Consider the following 22,687-nt stretch of genomic DNA (forward strand, 5'->3'; position numbering starts at 1 on the left):
GGAGCTGTGCTTTAGTGCTTTGCCGTGAAGCTGTCTTTACCGTTATAGCCTGAGGACTGTGTTGCTGATTGTTTCAGCGTGTTTATCGTAGTTTTTCCATGGCTTTAAACGTGTCTTTGGCACTCTTGTGTGTAATATTGACGAATAAATTGTGTTTTGATTCTTTACCAAATGTTGTCATCAATCACCCCAAATCCATGAACCCGTAGAGCACAACAATATAATATAATGAAGTGCAGTTCTATAGCATTACGCTATAAAATCTTTTCTTTTTTTCTTTTACAGGATAAACTTTTGGTTCGTCTGGAAGAACACGAGCCCGAGCAAGCCCAAACGCAAGATGAAGAAGTGAGTAAAAAAGTAAATTCTCTTCGCTTTTCACTCATATCTGTGGCCAGTGTTGCATGCCGATATTTAAATAAGGTCTCCGAATTGGACACCAAAACTTTATGTCTGCCTAAAAAAATTTTTCCTATTTTCTTCTATTTGATAATAATTTCTTCTTCATTTTCATTTGTGTGAATCTAGAACATGTATAAAAATTAGTTTTTTTTCCCCTGTGTGTGTGTAATTGTACGTTAGTATATATACATTTTTCTTTTTTTTTTTTTTTTTTTGCATGTTTAAATATTATAAGCATGTTTGTATCTTTGCAAAAATTTATTAGTCTGATCCTAATATAGAGTACACGCGGGATTTGACAACTGCTTATAGATATATTGGACGGGTTTTTTATCCAGATATTGTTAATAAAAACGACGTTAATCAAAAATTCACTGATAGGACCATTAATATATTTGCACTCTATAGAAGGAAAAGGTATTTACGATATGGATAAAAATACGGCAACTATTCTAATAAAAATTAACTTCATAAACTTCGGAGCTTGTATTCCATTTATTCTTGTTATGATTCATGGCTTGGTTTTAATTTTATAAGCATTAGTTTTTACAAAATTCATAGTTTTTACAAAATTCAAATCGATCTGATTTATTTCAAAAATCTTAATATGAAACCCAAAATTTTCATTTTAACGAGAATTTTTTTAATTTCATCCCTGCGTCGATTAGATTTAATTATAATTTCAAAATAATTAAAGCGTTTTCAATTTTTAGGATTTTTGCAGGATTTGAGTTTGTGTAGCGTTTAATATGCTGCTAGAACGGTGCACAGAACTATCGAATGAAACTACTTATATCGCGAAATAAGATGCTGTACATACAGAAATTCACGCGAAAGGAGATATCGACATTTACTGTGCTATTACAGTAGTTGTAGGGGATTATTCATAAATTCCGGGGAATGTTTCATAAATTCACTTACTCAACCGATATAAAATTAGCCACATTATTCTTTTACAAATCTCAGCAATGCTCAATATATTCCTTTTTGCTATTACAGCAGTGATCTGGGCATCACTGAGAGGATATATAAGATCTAGTACGCTTAGCTATCATAAAATTTGACTAGATTTATCTGTTCGCGAGGTTCACGAATGTTGTATTTATCTTCAACCCTACGCGAAATCGCGCTGTCTTGAAGATAAACACAACTAGGAAAGGTTGTTGTAGAGACATTAAGAATTTTTGAAGAAGGAAACATGAAAAATTAGCAATGCCCTCGCTGGGATTCGAACCTGGACCTCTCGAATGCGCGCCGAGTGTGCTACCGTTACACCACAAAGGCATGCTGGAAGGAGGTATATATAATATATAATCTTTCTTTTAAAGGGTGCTTATATAATCTTTCTTTTAAAGGGCGACTGGGGTTTAGGGAACGAAAAATATGCATTGCCCGGGACTCGAACCTGGATCTCTCGAATGCGGGCCGAGTGTGCTACTTTTGCACCACGAAGCCATGCTTGAAAGACGGAGAAAAGATGCCACGTACTTACGTACTTACAAAACACCGACCACTTGCAGTGAGAACTTAGAAGATAATGTAACAGAAATTTAAAGATAAAGAACAGTGCGAGACTACTCAGTTCAATTTAAATTAACAAGTAGACTCAGAAACCTACACCGGCAAGATAATAACCTGGCAGCAAGAAAGCGTAGCCAATATTAAGGTTTACAGCTGGTAGAAACTAACACTCACAATAGCGAAATCACCCCTCTGTCTAAGATTTTCACTCCAACAGATTAGGTACTCTCGTTCACCCTAACTTATATATATCCTGCCGAAGAAATGTGAAGGGAATAAAAGAATTCAGGAAAATGCTCACAAAATAAAGTAACTATTATTAAAATTAAATGGAACCCTGTAGATGTGTAGATCTGGACCTAGTTGACTGATACTACAGTTAAATGAAAGCAATGAAGATTACCATTTTGAACGAGGTAGTTGTCCTGTCACGACTACAGACACCAGTCATTATCTTGATGATTTGCTACAGTATCTCGTTTAAAAACCAGCGACCGAGGAGGTAAGTCCTCACGGAAGAATATCTCAATCAAAATTTTCTACTAAAGCAGATCGGCGGCAGAGATCGAGGCGATATGTTGGCCACAGGATTCTTCGAATGTAATAATTACCAGGTGATTTTTTTTCTTGTAGAACCTTTGTCAAGAATATTGTCACTGCGCTTCCATTCCTCGCTAATCTCCAGGATCTTAGGATCTTTGCAATCACATCATAAATTTTTAAGCTTGGTGTATTTTGTTACTTAGTTTTTAATAATTTCCTTAGGCCTACCAGTAGATGAAGATCATTGAAATTTATAGCTCTATTCTCGGCTGCATTTACCAAGGCATCAATTGATTGCATGGATAATTTTAAAGTTCTGTTATTTTCTATATATAAATAACATCCTGTTCTAAAAAAATCTTCTGTGAAAACATTCCTTCGTGGGATTTCACGACTTCATTCATTTTTGTAATAAATTAATTACTTCGTAATATGTGTCATAAAGCCACTTTGAAATAAAGAAGTAAAGGCAAATAATCTGCAGTTTTGAAATCCCTTTGAAGGAAATAATTGCTCTACTCCTTACGAAAGTTAGTATTTCCACTTTTTAATTGTCTGTCTATTGATATGATTCCATTTTTAAATGGATTTTGAAAAATAAATTAATGAAACCTTCCATTTTATGTGAAGTATAGATTTATTAAGTTATCTTTAGCTTAACAACTGTAAAGTATTAAGCAGAAACATATAGAAGATTGCGTGCATACGAACTTCTAAATCGCTGTTAACGAGTGATTTAATTTCATAATCCAGCAAAAGACACTTAGCAACCATAAGAACTTCTATGTCGCTGTTGATGGGCGATTTAATTTCAGAATTTCGCAAAATTCTCTTCACGTTCATATGAACTTCTAAAGAGCTGTTGATGGGCGATTTAACTTCATGATTCTGCAAAACACAATTTGCATCCATGTGAACATCTAAATCGCAGTTGATTGGCGATTTAATTTCATGATTCTGCAAAGATAGCAATTTAAGTTCCCAATTCCGCAAAATGAGCTTTGAGCCTATACGAACTTCTAACTTGCTCATGGGCGATTTAATTTCATAACTCCTCAAAATACACTTTGCGTCCATCCGAATTCTAAATCGCTGTTTATGGACAATTTAATTTTATAATTCCGCAAAATACACTTTGCATCCGTATGAACTTCTAAATCTCTGTTAATGGACGATTTAATTTCATAATTCCGAAAAATTCTTTGCGTCCATACAAACTTCTAAATCACTGTTGACCGGCGATTTAACTTCATTATTTCGCAAAATACACTTTGTGTTCATAGGAACTTCTAAATCGCTGTTAGCGGGCGATTTAATTTCATAATTCTGCAAAATATACTTAGCTTTCTTCCTTCATAGACGCTTTTTCGTTAATATATACTCCTTAACGTCATCAACTACATAGTAAAAAACTATAGTAATGATTAAAATTTCATATCTCTATCTTTCACTGTTATTTCGTATGATTTTTGTGATAAGTGAAAGATCCTTTGTTCATACAGTATATTAATCTCTAAAGCTAAGGCTTTTTTCAAAATGAGCAGTGTTTTGACATCCATTTGAAATATTTATATATTACATATCATGAATGTCGGTTGCTGAAAATGTTTCGTACGGCAAAAGCTGTCAATTTTGCCTGTTTCAAAAATATTACCAGACAATTTATCTCTGTAGACTAAAGACAAATAAATTTCTCAGAAAGTAATTAAAATTGTTTATTCAATTTTCGAGAGAAACAGAATAATTTCTGCTGAACGCGCTGACTATAGTGATATCGAGTTCATGTTTAGTGGGGTTTCCATCAAAATCTTGCAAAATGTTTAGCTCGCTTCATTACAAAGACTCCTATCGATTCTCGCAAAATGCATAGAATTTTCCTATAAATTCATGTCAATGTAAAACTTACTCTTGTCTACTCTTGAAAATCAAATTTGAGCACTTATTTTCTGCTTAATTCTTCCCAGTTGTAAAGATAATGATCATTCAACAAAATTGTACTTCACACACACACAAAAAAAAGTAGGAATTGTTATTTTATTTTTTAAACAAATTCAAAAATGAAATTATATTGTTATGAATTCCTTTACATACATGGATAATTTGGGTGAAATTATTGTATTTTTCTGTATAATGTAGCATGAAAAGCTTGAAATAAATGATGGTCTGCCGGAAAACGAAGAATACAAGAGCAAGATTATTTAATTTTGAGTAAAGCGAGATAGCCATTTAGCGAATCTAGCGAGATAGCGTTGCCAGGTTGGCGATATCAGCGAGATATCGCCAAGCTGGCAACGGTTTTGACGACTAATATTTGTCGCTAAATCTGGCGAGAAACCGCCAAAAGTCGCCAACGCGGCAACCATTCGGCGACATTTTGGTCCAGTTCCTGTATAACTGCAATTGATATTGTATTGAATAACAGTAATTGATTCCTGTATTAGCTTAACCGTATCTTACCCTTATATCGGATACTGTTATCCGACCTTCATGTCGGATACGTTAAGAGCTATTTTATAATAGCTGCATGCCATTATAACATCTTGTTCTAAGTTTCTCAGTTGTAGCTGTTAGTTTAGAATGACTACGGAGTACTGAGATAACCGTAAGACCTTTGCCTAAAATGCGCTTTTCCGCTGTTTTGTGTTTAACTTTATTAGTAGTTTGAGTTGTAATTACTGATTGTACTCTGTGATACTGTGAAGAGCTGTACGAGTATTTTTGTGGAAAGTTCCAGAACTTTGAAGTCTTTCTTTAGGTAACATAAATTTTATCAAGCTATTATCTGTTCTAAGTGCATTCAGTTTATTAGGAACCCATATGCAAACAACAATATCAATACACCGAAAATTAAGAAGCAAAAATATTAACTTTCGTAAGGGGGAGAGCAATTATTTTCTTCAAAGGGATTCTAAAACTGGAGATAATTTGCGTAAATTCCTTTATTTAAAAGTGGGTTTACGACACGCATACTCTAACACGAAAAGTTTTAAAGGAATTAGTAACACCAGCGACCTTCCAAGAAGTCGCAGGCCTACTGTGCTTGATGAGATTGTTGATTCTGTCTTGTTTCGGAAAAAAAGATATATTAAGGACCGAGTCATTGTCACAAGAGTTCATGATACTGATACTTTCAAAGCCGAAACAAAAGATGCTGTATCAAGTATGGAACATATTGTGAGAACTGGAATATCTCATAAAATTATACAGGCTACAAAATGTGAACATGCTGGAATTTACTAACTCAGTACTATTCTTATTTTTGCGTTGGTTATATTAGTGACGCGTTTGCTATAAAATACTCTTTGAAAGATATTTTATTCTTAAAGAAAGGGACACAAGTAAAGTTTCCTCTAAATATACAAGGTGTGTCTGAAAAGTTCAAAGAATGGTCTTAGATATTAAAAACCACGCTAGTTAAGATGAGACATCCGTGCACGCGCATTAACAAAGATGTCAGCTATAGCATCCCTTATCGTGCAAATCACCGAAGTGAATATCTGGTGCACGCTGCGACTAACCTAAGTCAGTGTGAGAACTCATGTCATTCAAAGTGGAGCAAAGCGTCAACATGAAGTTCTGCTTCAGATTAAGGAAAGCGACGACGGAGACTTATAGAATATTACTGTGAGGGAAACGCGTGTATCTCAGCGGTAAACGCTTTAGATATAGAAAGGAAGGTGTCAAGTATGAGCTGCATTCGGGTCGATCGTCAGCAAGCACATTCTCAGACAACATCGAATCAATACGGTGCGCTGCTTGCGGATGATTGGCGGTTGTCTTTGAGAATCATAGCAGAGGAGTTGAAGTTATACAAAGACAGTGTAAGCACTATTTTTCACGAACATTCGAAAAAGCGGGAGATTTGCGCCCGGTTTGTACCGCACGCGCTGACAGACGAGCAAGTAAACTCGTGTGGAAACATCTGGAGATTGTTTGGAAATGCCTGATCGGAATCCGCATTTTTTAAACCGTCATTACAAAAGATGAGATTTGGTATCATCAGTACCAAGCGGAGACCAAGCGACAATCAGTGGCATGGTGTTCATGGATTCCCCGCATCCCCAAAAAAAGTCAGCTGACGAAACCAAGATTATGACGATGTTCATTGCCTTTCCCGACAGCAAAGCCATGATCCATCATGAATTTCTACACGAGGTTAAGCTGTCAACCCGTAAATTTACAAGGAGTTTTAAAACGGCTGCTGCAATGCATCCGGCAGGTTCAGCTAGAATTGTGCCGTCGTAGACAGTGGGATTTCCAACAGGACAACGCCCGTGAGCATGCTCAACTTTCTGGCTGAACGGAAGTTGACTGTTCTTCAATACACTCCTTATGCTCCAGATTTGGCGCCAGCAGACTTCTTTCTGTTTCCCAGCCTTAAATTAACCCTAAAAGGCAGCCATTGCGGATATACAACAACTCGTGACCACGTTTCTTGAAGCGATTTTACGAGAAGCGTCCACTAACAGTGTCCAGCACCTTTACAACCGATGTCAGAAGTGTGTTGTAGCTAATAGTGATTACTTTGAGGGCCAGTAAAGGTATTTTGTTTGTAACTACTGTTTCTTCTACTTTCTGAGACCATTCACCAAACTTTACAGATGCATTTTACATAAACAACTTATATATGACTGAATTTAGCCGAATTTTAAAACAGAAAAGTATATTGCATTGAATTCTCATTTCAAATCGGAATTCCACCGTTTTCAGATAAAGATACAAATGGAAATTTTATTGATCGATTATGAAATTTCGAATTTTTAATATTATGAATTTTCGTGCGCTTCGCTACTATAAGAAAAGAGAAGAAGGAAGCCCTAGAAACACATAATTTTGTAGTCAAAAATAATTTCAACTCGTGGGGAAACCTAAAAAACTAAGCCAATATACGCACTCAATCGTTTTATCATCATTCACTCTGACAAGTTATGGAGACTAAAAATACCAAAATCGACTTTCGATTAAAAAAAAAAAAGAAAAGAAAAGAAAAGAAAAGAAAGAAATCCGTCACAGTCGATAACCTGATGAATGTAATTTCTAACTTTTAACCTTTATCAACATGGTAGTAGAATACTTGCAGAGTGGGCACTAAACTTTAATCGATTCACAATATATGTTTCAGTCTTTAAAGTACGTTACGTCAATGGTTTCTTAAAATGTGTGCCAGGAACTAAGAACATAATATTCTTTCATATTGCATTAAACTAGTTTGGTAAAAGTTTTGAATTTAATAAGCGTAATTTTAACTTAGACCAGAAGACTTTTATTCTTATTGTTGGATTTTCTAAAACAGTTTTCTTTTAGCGATTTTTTTTTTTTTTTTTTTTTTTTTTGTTCATTACATTATCAGTCAAAGAACAGACCATTACGGCTGTTCGTAATGGCACCACCAGACAGAATTTTATGAACTGCAGTCTTGTAGGCGAATAAAATTTTTTTTCTATACTGTTTTTCAGAAATAGTTCATAAAGCATGTGGATGAAAAGAGCACGAATAAAAAGAAAACTTGAAGTAAGGAAATTGATGGCAAATACCTAAAAATCAAATCGAACGGAACTTTTGCAATTACAAACAAACCATTTTTTTTTTTTTTTTTCTGAACCAGAACTTAAACTGTCTTTCTGTGTGTAATATGAACTTGTTGGGCTCGTTAATAACTGAATAGTTTCAATGGTATTGTGACTTGAAAAAGGTTTTCATTTTAAATTAATATAAGTGTGAGTATTTAATTATGGCAAAGCACACTAGGGCTATCTACCTAAGGGGAGGGATGCCTTCGTGGAGGACTTTCTAAGGGGAACTGGCTCGTATACACGTTACACATGGGGAAAACCACGAAAACGCCCATGCAGCCAGCCCGTTCGCGGGATTCGAACCTCGGACCGAACTACCAGTGTTCAGCGACTTTACCGTTCGGCCGCTGGTGGGCTAAATTAATATAAGAAAGCATTTTATTGTTTAGTCGATTATTTTCTTACGTGTTTTATTAGAAATGGGGTTTATTGGGTGTATTGCAAGTTTTTATAATTTCTCTAAAAAATGATAATTTAATGTTTTAAAGGGAATTTATGTAAAGAAAGCCAAAATCAGACAAATGCATCATCAATTTTATTATGGAATCTCCAATGCAAATTATTGGTAGATTGCGCATCTTTCATTTTCGCTTCAAAGACGAAACTGAGATTTAAGTTTTAATTAAAGATTTTGCATATAAAATAGTTTTATAGTTTCAAGAATGACAGAAGAATTTTCATTTTATTAATTGGCTTTTGTTTTATTAAAAGTTTATGAACTAACATTAAATGTAAATGTTTAATTCAAAAGCAAATGGATAGGTTAAAAAACGAATTTCAAAAGAATACTAAAAGTATACAAGGTTTTCCTCAGAAAAACTGCTTGACTAAATATCTCTTGAAAGTTAGTCAGTTGCAATTATAACACATGTTTACAATTTAGGATTAATCAAATTAGGCTTGTACCATGCGATAGTTTTGGTAACGTGATGGAAATTTTTCGAAATTTAAATTTTCATACAGGGCCTGATGGAAAAATATGCCAGCGTTACGACACTAGAGCCTTCACTACTTCGATGACTCAACATTCGTCAGAAACTTCAGTAGGAACTTAAGGAAAAGTTTTAGAAAACTTATTAAGAATTTTCTCATTTCCTTCCTCTCTTGCATGCTATTATATCCTAAAGTTAGCAGATCCGCGACGTTTTGAATCCAATAAAGGCAGGCTAGATTCCCCATGTTTCTTGATCGCAGATGTCTGAAAGTGTAATTCAGCCCATTACTAGCATATTACGAACTAGCATACGGATTAGTTTTCTTTATGTCACTCTCAGTTCTATAATCCACAGCGTTGGGATGTAACTAGACTAGAGGTAACAGGTGTTTCAAACAAATCACAAAGTGGAACGCAATACTGCAGCTAGACAATCCGTGTAATCATAGACAGGGTGTTTCTAGATGAATATCGAGGTTTTAACGCTTTGTAGTATTTATTACATAAAACTGAAAATCATAATTAATACATGAAATGAAAGAGCAACTCAAACCGTGCTGTTTGTTTCTGACGCATGCGCGTAAAATAGTAGCAAAAACGGAAAATAGTAGTAAGAATGGTGACTAGTGAACAGACACCATTTTGTGTTCTGCAGTTTGCAGAGACAGAATCCGTAGTTACTGTGCAACGTGCGTTCCGGATTAAGTTCAGATGTGATCCCCCCAAGGATAATAACATCCGTAGATGGTATCATCAGTTTGAAAATACCGGCTGCCTTTGCAAAAGGATGAGTACAGGACGACCAAGTGTTAGTGAAGAGAGTGTTGAGTTCATAAAGGACCATGTGAGTTAGTTCATAAAGGATCGTGTGTATGTGCCTTCACTACCAGCTGATCTACCCGAGCTAAGAAACAGGATTGAGGCAGGTGTTGCAACAAATATATCACAAACACTAATCAACAACTGGGACAGTTGGATTTGATGTGTGCCGTGTGACGAAAGGTGCTCACATTAAATACTTGTAAGCTTGTAGGTATAACTGTTTGAGTGTCTCTTTCATGTATTAATTATAATTTTAAGTTTTACGTAATAAATACTACAAAGCGCTAAATCCCCGATATTCGTTTAGAAACACCCTGCATATAACAATCATAATTTGACTAAGAGTAAGCTGTTCTCTAGTCTTTCTTATGCGTGTCATAGGCAAGGTCACCAGTGTGCCGAGCTGTGAAGTTGCTATTTACTGGTAATTCGACTTGAGTTCGATTCCAGGCAAACGGTCTGTCTAAATGGGTGTTTTGTGGTTTCTCATGTGTAACGAGGATATTCACCACTTTCCCTTAGAAAATTCTGTACGATTCTCCCTTCCTTCAGGCATAGAGCCCTTGAGTGCTTTGTCATATAATCAAATAAACCAAACCAATCATGTTGAGAGCTAAACATTTAAACAAGGCATTGGCAACGCCATTTTCATCTACTCAAATCTTCCATAAATGGCAAAGCCGATTTCAAAATCTTAAAACTCCAACATTCCAAGCATAGATCTCAATGCCGCCATGTAAACTGCTTCTATACTAAAAAGAAAAATACCTCGAACTCTGTAAACCAGATAAGTCAAACTTGCAGCCTGCGGATAGCAGGCGGCCCTCGATTCTTTTTCTGCGGTCTTCGGCTCACTCCGAGAAAATAACAAAATATACAATATAGTTATAACGCATTAATGAAAATTCGAATTCCACTCAATATCGAAGCAGATATAAAGCTTCGGATGCTAAAAAGAACTCTTTAGCCGGTCTTTTTGTAAAAATGATTTCTCTGCCGATGTTTAGAATGTGCTATTCCGTTTATAGATGGAATTGACAGAAGTTCGCTGTAAAACAAACATTCAAGAAAACAGATATTTCCGAATTTTATTTTTCCCTGCGTGGTTCCCAGAAAGCCACAAATCTGCATGTTATGTGATTTTTTTTAACTTATCTTATTTGTATGAAAAAGAACAAGTCCCTTACGTGATCCACGTTAATATATATACATCTGACTTTTGTTCTAAAAATCGCTTGTACGAGCAGCGTGTCACCAGACATTTGAAAGCTGGATGCAGAATAAACATGCCAATCGTCGAAAACGAAACAATGGGTATCGATCTATGACAAAGGATTTCCTTATATTTCTTTTTATTTTTTAAGTAAATACGTTATTAAATAAGATTTTAAGTTTTTAATCATTTTTAATTACATCATTTTATATGACAATGGCTTTTTTTTTTTTTTTTTTTTTTTTTTTCTGTTGGTCCGTATTGTTGAGACCAACATTTATCCAGCGCTTTTTGCATTGCTGCCTGATAAGGACATTGCAATGTTTCAGGAAGTGAAACGTTGGTGCCCTAAGTGGAAGCCGGACATTATAAAATTGGATTTTGAAGCCGCAGCCATCAATAGCTGTATGTTAGATTTTCCCAGTTCGACTATATCCGGTTGTAACTTTCATTTTAATCAATGTTTGTGGCGTAAGATACAAGAAATGGGTCTATAAAGGAACATAAAGAGAACGAAGATATAAGAAATGTCTGCAGAATGATTTCTGCATTAGCTTACTTGTCAACAGAACACATAGATGATGGATACTTAAAGCATTTTATGGGTAAAATCTTTTAGCATTGATAAACATACCACATCCATTGAATATTTTGTCGAGCAATGGATGGACAATCCAAATATGCCCATTAAAGTATGGAATGCATATGGACAACATCATAGGACAAATAATTCTGCTGAAGGGTGGTGTGTGTGTGTGTGTGCATGATTATGGCAAAGACTCGAGGGCTATCTGCCTAAGAGGAGGGATGCTTTCGTGGAGGAAACTGACTCGGATATACGTTACACATGGGGAAAACCACGAAAACGCCCATGCAGCCAGCCCGTTCGCGGGATTCGAACCTCAGACCGAACTACCAGTGTTCAGCGACTTTACCGCTCGGCCGCTGGTGGGCCTGCTGAAGGGTGGAATTCCAAATTAAATGCAACCGCTGGTAGAAACCAGCCTATTGTACACTTATTAGTTAAAATACTGAAAAAAGAAACACAAACATAATATATGTACACACTATATGTCTTTTAATTTGAAAGCCAGAGAAATAGGCGACTCTGGAATAAAAAGGAAAAAAGCATATGTAAAATTGAATGAAAGAATTGAAAACATCCTAAAAGAATTCGAAACATCAGACAATTTAGAAAAATGTCTAAAATCTTTTTGTAACTAGGTTGGACTAAATCCAAAGGTAAATGATATTTATGCCTTTATAATAAAGGTTAGTTAATATTTATTTCCTTGTATTTATATTTATTTTATTTACTTGTATCTGTTTTGTATATTTTACTTCTAGTATTTATTTTTACTTACATTAATGAAACTAATTAATTTTATGACGACTGCACCTATTCTAATATTTATTTGACTCTAAAATACAGTTTTTCACAAAATCCAATACAGTTTTCCACAACAGCTTTCCAGACATACTAAAATTTGTTCACACCCATCATTATACTGACTATTAATTTTTAAATATTTTTCTAAAAGTTTTTATTTTTATTACATTTCGCTATGTTTGAAATGCATTCGCGCTATAATATAATAACAATTTAGATATAAATAATTAAATTTGATTGGCAAAAATGTATTTATCCTTGTAATTCGATAATTGAGTGCAAAAACAGAAAACTTCAGTAATTGAGTGCAAAAAACAGAAAACTTCGGTAGTAAAAGTTGTCCCACTCGAAAGAGATTTGCCACTTAAAATACTGTTTCATATTATATTTGTGATTTTTAAAAGTATTTATTTACTTATTTTTCTGCACATTTATCTGTTCTAAGATGGGGAAAAGATGTGTCCGCTCTCACCACGAAATCGTATGTATCCGCTATAGCCACACCACCCTTTATTAATAGTAGCATTCGGGGCATTTTATATGAAGGACAGATTTTCCCTATGGCAATACATGGATATTCATTTTCACATTTCCGAGTTCTGTCTTCATATGAATGCATCATGCGAGAATAAAAAGATTGACTTGCTTTATTTAATTATGGAAAAGCACACTAGGGCTATCTGTCTAAGGGAAGGCATCATGCCCTCGTGAAGGATTATGAGAAACTGGCTCGTATCCACGTGTCAGGTGGGGAAAACCACAAAATTGCCCATGCAGCCAGCCCCTTTGCCTTCGTAATCGAACCCTAGTCGAAAAACAAGGGTTCTGCGATATTACCACTCAGACGCCAGTGGGCCTTAAGAATAGGAAGAAGCAAGGCTACAGAACATTAGGTAAAAGTATATACATTGTCAAGGAAGGAATTTTTTCTATACACTTTAATGCTCTACACGCACACGTGACCCTAGACGCACACACACTCATAATAACATTTATAAAGCCATTAGGTTATTTTGAAGCAAGGAACGAGAAAAATGTGCAGTGCCCTCGTCGGGACTCGAACCTTGGACCTCTCGAATATGTGCCGATTAGGCTTCCAATTACACTATGAAAGCATGCGGAAAGGACGGAGAAAATACCTTATATATCTTTCCTTTTTAAGGGCGACTGGGAATTAGAAGACCCAATCGCCACATCGTTCTGGTGACGAATTATTATCTACCACCTTTGAGTTCGGGCGCCAGTGTAGAGACATTAGGTTATTTTAAAGCAAGGGATGTGAAAAAATATGCAGTGCCCGCACCAGGACTCGAATCCAGGCCTCTCGCATACGTGTCGAGTTTGCTTCCTGTTACCCCAAGAAAGGAATGCGGAAAGGTGGGAGAAAATACCTCATACATTGTAGAGTCATTTAGAACATTTCCGATGTCAGGAAACAGAAGAAATCCTTGCCGAGATTCAAACTCTGGCAAAGATTCAAACAGGGAGTTGTATGAAAGGCACGCGGAAAAAATAAAGCGTCATCGAAAATAAAACGGCTCAAAAACGTCGCAATTTAAAAATATTTATTTACTTATTTAAAAAAATAAAGGACCCACAAATCATCGCATGACGATAACATCGCACACATCCGTTTTTCAGGTTTTAAAATGCATTTTTGCATAATGATTTGGGAGCGCGAGAAGAAAAGAGGGATATTTTCACAATCGAAATGAAAGAAATGCATTTACGGTATGGTCAAGATAAGATGCATACGAAATATAAGTAGAAAATCTAGTAAAAAACGAAACGCCCTTTCAAAACATACTTACTACCTGCTCATGAAGCACTTTGCAATATGACCTTCCCTAATGTTATCTACTAGAACAACGATAAGAAGCCACGTGTCTGGTAGTATTACTTAATGCTATATCACGTTCGTGTAATTTTGCAGATGTTTAAAACTTTTTTTTTTTGTAGCTAAAAGTTATCTTACATACTTTTTAAATTTTTTTTCCCATTAAAGAACATTTGAAATTAATCTACAGTTTTCAAAGAAATCTTGTATGAAAACGATTTTAATGTTTTTGAACATGGTATTTTTTTCGAGAAAATTTGAATTGCAGATATAACAACTAAAAGTAAACTGGTTTAAATTAGTTGATTATATACTTTCAAGGCCATTGTTAAAGCATTTCCTCCTTTCTACAGAACATAATAGTTTTAAGCAATTTAGCGAATTAACCTGAGGAAATTTCAATCGAATATTCCTTATTTATCCCTCTGTTTTCCTTTTACCTTACCCAAAGAAATCTAAGTTTTATTTACAAATTTATGCTTTCTTAGATGTTGATGGTAGATGGAATGTTCACGAATATTTTTTCCATTAAAAAATGAATTATCGTTTTAGATAACCTTATGTAAGATGAACTACACAGTCCAATCACATTAATGTGCCCACCTGTTTAAAGCCAGAATAATCAAATTTCATAGAGCGGACAGCTGCGAGACGTGCAGGAAAAGAGTCAATTAGGTTCTTGAAGGTGTTCCACTGGGATGCTGAGCCCTGCCGAATCCAGTGCAGTTGTCAGCTGCGCTAGATTTTCCGTTGAGGGTCCATGGCGCGAACAACCCAACCGAAGTGGTCTTAATGATTCTTGACTGGGTTTAAATCCGGGCAGTTTGTTGATCGGAGGAGTACGGTAAACTCATTCTGGTGCTCTGCGAACCACGCATGTACACTGCAAGCTGTATAACACTTAATATTCTCCTGCTAGTAGGTGCCATCATTCTGTGGAAAAAGAATTCGCATGTAGGGGTGGACATCGTCCGCAAGGACACATACATATTTCTGTTGATACATCGTGCCTTCCACAATGATGCGTGCACCCAGAGAATGCCACGAAAGCTTTCCCCAAACTATAATGTTCCCTCCTGCAGGTTGGACAATTCCGGAAGTTGTTTGCTTTCCGACGTTTCACCCCGTATACACCAATGTCCGTCTGTCCAATGGAATATAAAACGTGATTCATCGGAAAAAGCCACCTGTCACCACTCCGTGGACGCCCAGTTGCAGGACCGGCGTGCAAATTCCAGCCTTTGTCGCCGTTGAACTGCCATCAGCATAGGTGCTTTAACCACGCGTCTGTTGCCCAAACCCATACACGGTAACATTCGATAAATCGTTGCTGAGGAGAAACCATTGGTAGCCCCTTGGTTCATCTGGGCGGTCAGTTGCTCAACGCTTGCACATCTATGCACTAGAACGCATCTCCGCAGCCGTCGTTCACCTCTGTCAAATATGGCCGTGGTGCACCACGTAATCACGTCGCTTATTTTGGATACTGCCATTTTGCTATCCACGATGTACTTTTACCACGACGGCATGCGAACAGTTTATGAAATTAGCACAGTTTCGGAAATGCTTCCACCCTTAGCCAGAAAACCAATGATCATGCCTATTTGGACGTCAGATAAATCGTTCCGTTTCTGCATTTACACCAATGGCTGCAATGTTTTTTTATTCTCTCGGACACCCTTTATATATGCTCCACTGCATTGTGCTGCCACCTGCCATCTGTGATTGGTTATTTCACGTTGACATCGAAAGTAGGTGGTGGTCATATTAATGTGACTGGATTGCTTAAATTTAAAATCGGTTTAATTTTCAGATCTCTTTCTTTTTTTCATTCCAAAAGTCTAAAAAATAAAACCGCTCTCTTTGTTTTCCTCATTTTTTTAAATTTTAAAAGCTAATAATCTGAAACTATTAAATTTTGATTAACTTGATTAATAAAAGATGAGGGTTTAAATTGTAAGCGTGTAAACACATTGCGTGGTCTTGTTACTATACTGAAACTCTAATAGTTCGTTCCGGGTCCATTCTGAACAGCCTGTTGCATGAGAAATTTCATGATTTTCTTTATGTGTAACGTAAGTAAGTAATACAAGTATGTGTTCCGCTATCTTTATTGTGCCAGGCACCACACGGATTGTAGCCCAGCTGAAAGACCTCCGTATGAGCTGGAGTCTAACAATCATAAGTCTCCTTGAGAGGATAAAAGCGTATCATTCATGCTACCGCCATGGGGCCCAATCCGAGGTGGCAGACTTTAAAGATTTTTCTTTTAGGCCACTGCTGCACTCGGTAACCACGTCATTACTCCCAGCGCCCAGAGATCATAGTGGTGGGGAACAATGAAAACCTGGAGATTTGACCGGTCGTGTAAAATGCCTCTGCCAGTACTGCGCGGGAAGCCTGATGCCCAATTAAGGGTCTTAGTCAGGGCTTACTCCACCTTGGCCTGGGGGCCAATTGGAAAACCGAAGTTACTGTAGGTGGTAGTTAATTGCTACTACCTACACGTTACAGGGAACCACCAGGCTCGTGATTTTATACCCCCGTGGTCAAGTACAGATCCTAACCAATAGCTTCACACGTTTTTCTGCATCGACCCCTGGAGGCAATGTAACGTAACTGCGACTAATTTCTATAAAGAAATTGTTCATAAATGCAGCTCTTTCCCCAGGCAGATAGCCTATTAAATCTAATCAAATTTTCTGCACATGTGTAGGTTCGATAGAATTTTTCCTTCAAAAGCCCTGTTTCATGTAGAATTTTGGCATTTCTTATAATCCAGCTTTACCTGAACTCTGCTTCTCTTCTATTATTCGGATATCTCATGCGAAAGTTTATTATGAATCATTACTTGCAAATTTTCATTTCACATAAATGTAACTCACGTTATATCTTCGTTCCAGTACTTTGCTACTATATTTCTGAATAGAATGAAGTTTCAAATAAATATATGATTTAGCTGTATACAAGATGTTATTGGTAAACATATCACGTTCAGCGTCGCAAATTAAAATAATTATCTCCCTAAAGGGCGTACACAGAAAAGGTGAATGGGTAGGATAATTACTTGCTATTTAGATAATTTTTCAACACTGTTACGCAAATGAAAAATGTGTTTTTTGTACTTACAAATATTCCCTTTTTATACTTTCAGCTCAGAATTCAAAATAAAACTATTAAATTTACGTTTCTGAATTTTTTATTGTATAGTAGGATCCTAAATTATCTCCAAATCCTAAACCTAGTAAAAATATTCTAAAGTAAGAAATTAAATATTTTTTTCATATTAGATTTTTACTTCCTTGTGCGAAGTAACGGAAGTATCGTAATCACGAAAAATTTCGGGTGTGATATTTCAACCCATATATCCATTTATTAACCCTTCGGAATTCATTAGAACGATTGCTTTGCTTGATGTCTGTACGTGCAGATAGAATAATTTATTTTTTTTTCTGAAACGAATTTATTTAAACATTTTATTAAGAATTTATTTTTTTCCAAAATGAATATAAAATCAATTTGAAATGTATTAAAAAGGGATCTTTTTGTGACGTCTGTACGTATGTATATATGTAACTCGCAACGATTAGCCGTAGGACGTTGAAATTTTGCATATAGAGCTGGCTCTAACATCTAGTTGTGCATCTCCTTTTTTATTGCAATCGACGTTACCAAAAACATATCTATATATATTTCCAACTCCTATTCGACTGAAAAGTCTTAACTTCCCGTCTTAATTTAAATTTAAAAATCTTAAAATCAACTTTCCGCGAGGGATCGGTTAATTAAGTTAGAATAATTAAAAGAAATACGTTTAAATAAAGTGCAGCAAAAGATATGAAAACTTTAATCGGCTGTACAAGGAAGTCGTGTGCGTCTGCATCAGATTTTTCGGTTTTATGAATACGGAGGAAAAGTCAGAATATGAATCCACATTCACAAGTATAACTTTATTCTGTATCCAAAATCTCTGAATGGTAGGAATACCAAACAATGTCATAAAGCGTTTGCGTCATAAATTATTTCAGAGAGAGATTGCGAGGGATATACACTCACGTTTGTGAAAATTGCAACACCAAGAAGGAATCGTCATAATTGAATGCAATTTAATACACAGTTGAGTGGTAGTGGTACAAATAAATGATTAAATGTTCAAAGCAAACAAACAAGAACAAGAGATCAGAATCAGTATTTTGTGTGGCCACCACGCGCCGCAATAAGTGCTGCTACACGACGTGGCATGGAGTCAAACAAAGTTTGAATGTCTGACTGAGGAAGAGCATTCCATATCGTTTGTACGCGTACCCAAAGTTCGTCTGCAGACGCAACAGGACGAGGATCACGAGCAAGACGCCGACCAATGACATCCCACACATGTTCAATTGGCGACATATCCGGGGAACACGCAGGCCAAGGAAGAAGCTGTACCTGCTGCGCTGCAAAGAAGGATTTAACAATCCGAGCAGTATGAGGGCGAGCATTGTCCTGTTGAAATACAGCGCCTGGCAAGCTTTGAAGGAAGGGAACAGCTTCGGGCTGTAGAACTTCACGGATATACCGGTTGCTGTTCAGATTGCCCACAATTCGTAGCAATTGAGATCGTCTATGATATGCTATGGCGCCCCAGACCATAACTCCGGGTGTTCGTCCTCTGTGGCGTTCGATAATGCACTCCGGAAGGTGCCGTTCACCAGCATAGCGTCTGACACGAATGCGGCCATCATGGTACCACAAATTAAAGCGGGATTCGTCAGAAAACACGACATGCTGCCAATCAGCACGCCAGTCTCTATGCTGATTGGCCCATTGTAGCCGCAGGCGGCGATGGTCGTGCGTTAGGGGGATCCTGTATAAAGGAGTCCGTGCGCGCAGTCCACACTGCAGCAGACGTCTACGAATTGATGAAGCACACAATGAAACACCTGTAGCTATTGACCACAGTGCTGCCAATTGTCTAGAGGAAGCTGTACGGTCCGTCCGCGCCATGCGGACCAGGTGTCTATCATCGCGAGCTGACGTCACATTTCGGGGTCCACTCCCGGATTTCCGAGTTGTCCGACACTCGTCCGTCCACTGCTTCCAAACGCGCATCACTGTGCTGCTGTTACGCTGCACACGAGAGGCTACTGCACGATACGACAATCCAGCTTCACGAAGGCCGATGATTCTCCCTCGTTCAAACTCTGTAAGTTGTTCAAATCTCGCTCTCTTTCGTCGACGAGGCATAAGTACAGATTGAGTTAACGTTTACCACTAGCAGATAACCACCGATAACCATACACGCCTCGCTACAGCCGTCTATTTATTCGGATCCATCAGCCGTTCAGAGGGCGCTGCTCAGCATACGCATGCGCTACGGATTTGCAATTCTAATCATTTGCATATCATGCGCTACTTTGCATTTCCTGAAAATTTCAGCTCACTCGCGTAAGTCCTTCATAGTGTTGCAATTTTCACAAACGTGAGTGTATATGTACTAGAACAAATAGGTTTCAAGTGAGTAAAGCTATATCGATATAGCTGTTATTAAAAATAGCCACAACACTGACAGTTCAGTAAATTCCGGAGATATAGTGACTGTAGTGTAAATGTGGAACATGGGCATGGGTGCAGATAAAAAACAGTATGTGGTACACCATATTTTAACATGTTTACTATACCACCATATTTTTACCATCTTTACATAATGGGCTATAGGCCAACTTGCTATGCCTTCCCATCCTAAATACGCCCCCCGTTACAAAATGCAAACTTTGTACGAGTTTACAAAGAACAATATAGTTCTGCTGAGAAGATGAGTAACTGAAGTTTTACAAAGGGTCTAGATCAGGCGTCGGCAATCTTTTTTTCGGCTACGGATCGAAATCAAGCAACGCATGTATGTTAGGAAGACGTTCGGGTCAGTGGTATTCTAATTAACCGATCCCCCAAGGCAAGTTGAAAAGAACATCAAAAATAGCAAATTTTGAAATTAAATATCCCGGTCAATTTCTTGTTGTACGAGAGTCAAACTTTTCGCATTTTTATTTTTTCATGACGAATACTGAACTTCCCCAAACAGAAACTGGGAAACTGCATTAAATGTTAGATTTCGCTATTTTCCGAAAATTAATCAATTTTAAACTTAACATTGCTTTGACAAAACATGAATGTTTTTTTTTTTTTTTTTTTTTTTTTTTTTTTTTTTTTTTTTTGTAGTTGGAAGTATATGACTATGACCAACGATTAAGGAATTAAAGCCCAGGTAAGGACTTTTAACCGGGTAGGACGTTTGAGTATATATATATATACTTTTAGTGCTATACATTGCAATAAAAAAGCGAGATTCCCAGCTAGATGCTATAGCAGTTCCATCTACAAAATTTCACCGTTCTATGTCATTTTTCAGTTATGCGAGTACGTACATACAAACGTCACGAAAAATTCCATTTTAAATGCACTTTACAATCTTTTTTCGAAAAAACAACAGCCCTTTATTCTATCCATACTTACCTTTGCACTTTGAACCACTGGAGAGGGCTTCCGACCTAAGGTGTTAGATACCTAACGGAAAACGCCCACCCAATGGAAATAATTTATTGAATAGATACTTTTTACAGAGTTTTTACAATGAATATTTTTGCATGACAGTGATATTTTTACATTACTTTTACGTGACAGTGAAAATATTTACAGTCTTCTTTGCATTTGCATGCTACTGTAGTTCAATGTTTCAGATGATCTTGGTTAGTCTTCGTTGATTGATCAGAGGGTCTTGGTTGATTGATATAAAACATCAGGTATATTTTCAATTTAGATCTTAGGCCGAATATTATAGACTTTTTTATAAATGATTATTGAATTAAGTTAATTTTGATATATACGAAATAAATGATAAAAATAAATAATGAATTCTATTGTTTAATATTAGAATCCTCAAAAAAGAAATTAGTTGATGAAAATAACTGTTGAGATTATTTCTTAAGAATGATATAGTATTCTGTTGTTTTTGAAATTTTATTATATAAAGCAGGATGTTTTAATAAATGTAGGGTCCATTCTTTCTAGTACTGATTTGGAGGTTTATTTAAGTGATGGTCTTTTGTATATTCACATTCAAAAACATAATGGTCGGGACTTCCTATTTTACCACAATTGCAAATGTCAGTATGTCCGTTCTTACCGACATCACGCAAAATATTAGCTAAAATGGATTCGGGTGCAGTTAAAATGTACATTTCCGTTAAAATACGATACCCGAAATTTTTAGCGATTACAATACTTGTTTTACTTTGTACGAGGAAGTAAAAATGACATCGATAATGTAAAATGACTATCGATTTATTTACTAGGAATTTTCTTCTTGATATGATTTTAAAAGAATATGGCACTGAATTAATTACTGGGCCTATATGTGAGAATATTTTACGTGTTAGTTTATAAGCATTCATTAAATCATACTATGTTATGTATCGTTATTATTTTCTGAAATATTTGCTTAATTTAAGAGGATAGAACCCCTAACGTACAATTTCTGCGTTACTTCTTTTCAAATAATCTGCCTTAATTCCCACAATATTTTAACTAATTTTATCGTACGAAACTCGAGACGGTAAAATTATGCAAATAATTTAATTTACGGTGGACGCGACAATAGTAAGAACATTATAAATGAAAAGTAATCACGGATAAACTACAGGAAATTATCACAACATTTTTTCTTTAAAAGAAGTCTGCATTTCAATAAAAACACACAGTAATATTAACAGCCCAATATCTAATAAGATACCTTCCATTCTACTTCCCTGTAACTTGAATCGTTCCTGTTCTTATTGTTTTCTGTGGTACTCCTTGGGCATCAAATCATCTATAAATAGTTAGAGAAGATGAATATGCAGATGACTGGGCGAAATTTATAGACAGAATGTCAGTTCTTGTTTGCTTCGATGTGACTGGGTCGGTTCTCGTGTTATTTTAGTATTAAAGTTCAACAGTTGAAAGGAAAAGGCTCGGCATGACATTCGCAGATAGTTCGCAAGGGTTTGTATTAAACCGAAAACAAGCACTACGTGGGCGAATCCATTTTAAAACTTAAGGCAGCTCGTTCTGTGAATACACTGAGGAAAGGGATATATTATTATTTACGCAATTTATAATTATTTGCTTAAATAATTATTATTTACGCAAATAATTATAAAATTTTCAGACAGTAAAGCTAAAAACCTAGGGAGGAAAACACGCGAGAAAATACGGTATTTAACAAAATTAATTGAATTTACAAATTTCTTTTTTCGTTTAAATTAATTTTGACTATTATATCTTCAGCAATCATTATTGATATTTATTCAACAAAGAATAGCAGAGGGCGAATAATGTTATGATAAAGCTGCAGAGACGGCTTTGGTTTTGACGCAAATAGACCTATGTAAATTAACACTGTATTTAAAGAACGTGAATGTTAAATATTCAAAGA

The 22,687-nt window shown here is 36.1% G+C and overlaps 1 protein-coding gene across 2 annotated transcripts in view; it reads left to right on the forward strand.

The window, feature by feature from the left end:
* The window catches only part of LOC118193400 (uncharacterized), a 154,175-nt gene that overhangs the window by 111,616 nt on the left and 19,872 nt on the right, over nt 1-22,687 (forward strand). For both annotated transcript variants that reach the window (XM_035364480.2, XM_085811302.1), the window contains exon 2: nt 286-348. In XM_035364480.2, coding sequence (XP_035220371.1) covers nt 286-348 — 63 coding nt within the window. The remainder of the gene's footprint in view (nt 1-285; nt 349-22,687) is intronic.

Source organism: Stegodyphus dumicola, chromosome 2 (genome assembly GCF_044657685.1).
Source record: "Stegodyphus dumicola isolate Sdum_Otavi_A_Nest chromosome 2, ASM4465768v1".
Classification (NCBI taxonomy): Eukaryota; Metazoa; Arthropoda; class Arachnida; order Araneae; family Eresidae; genus Stegodyphus; species Stegodyphus dumicola.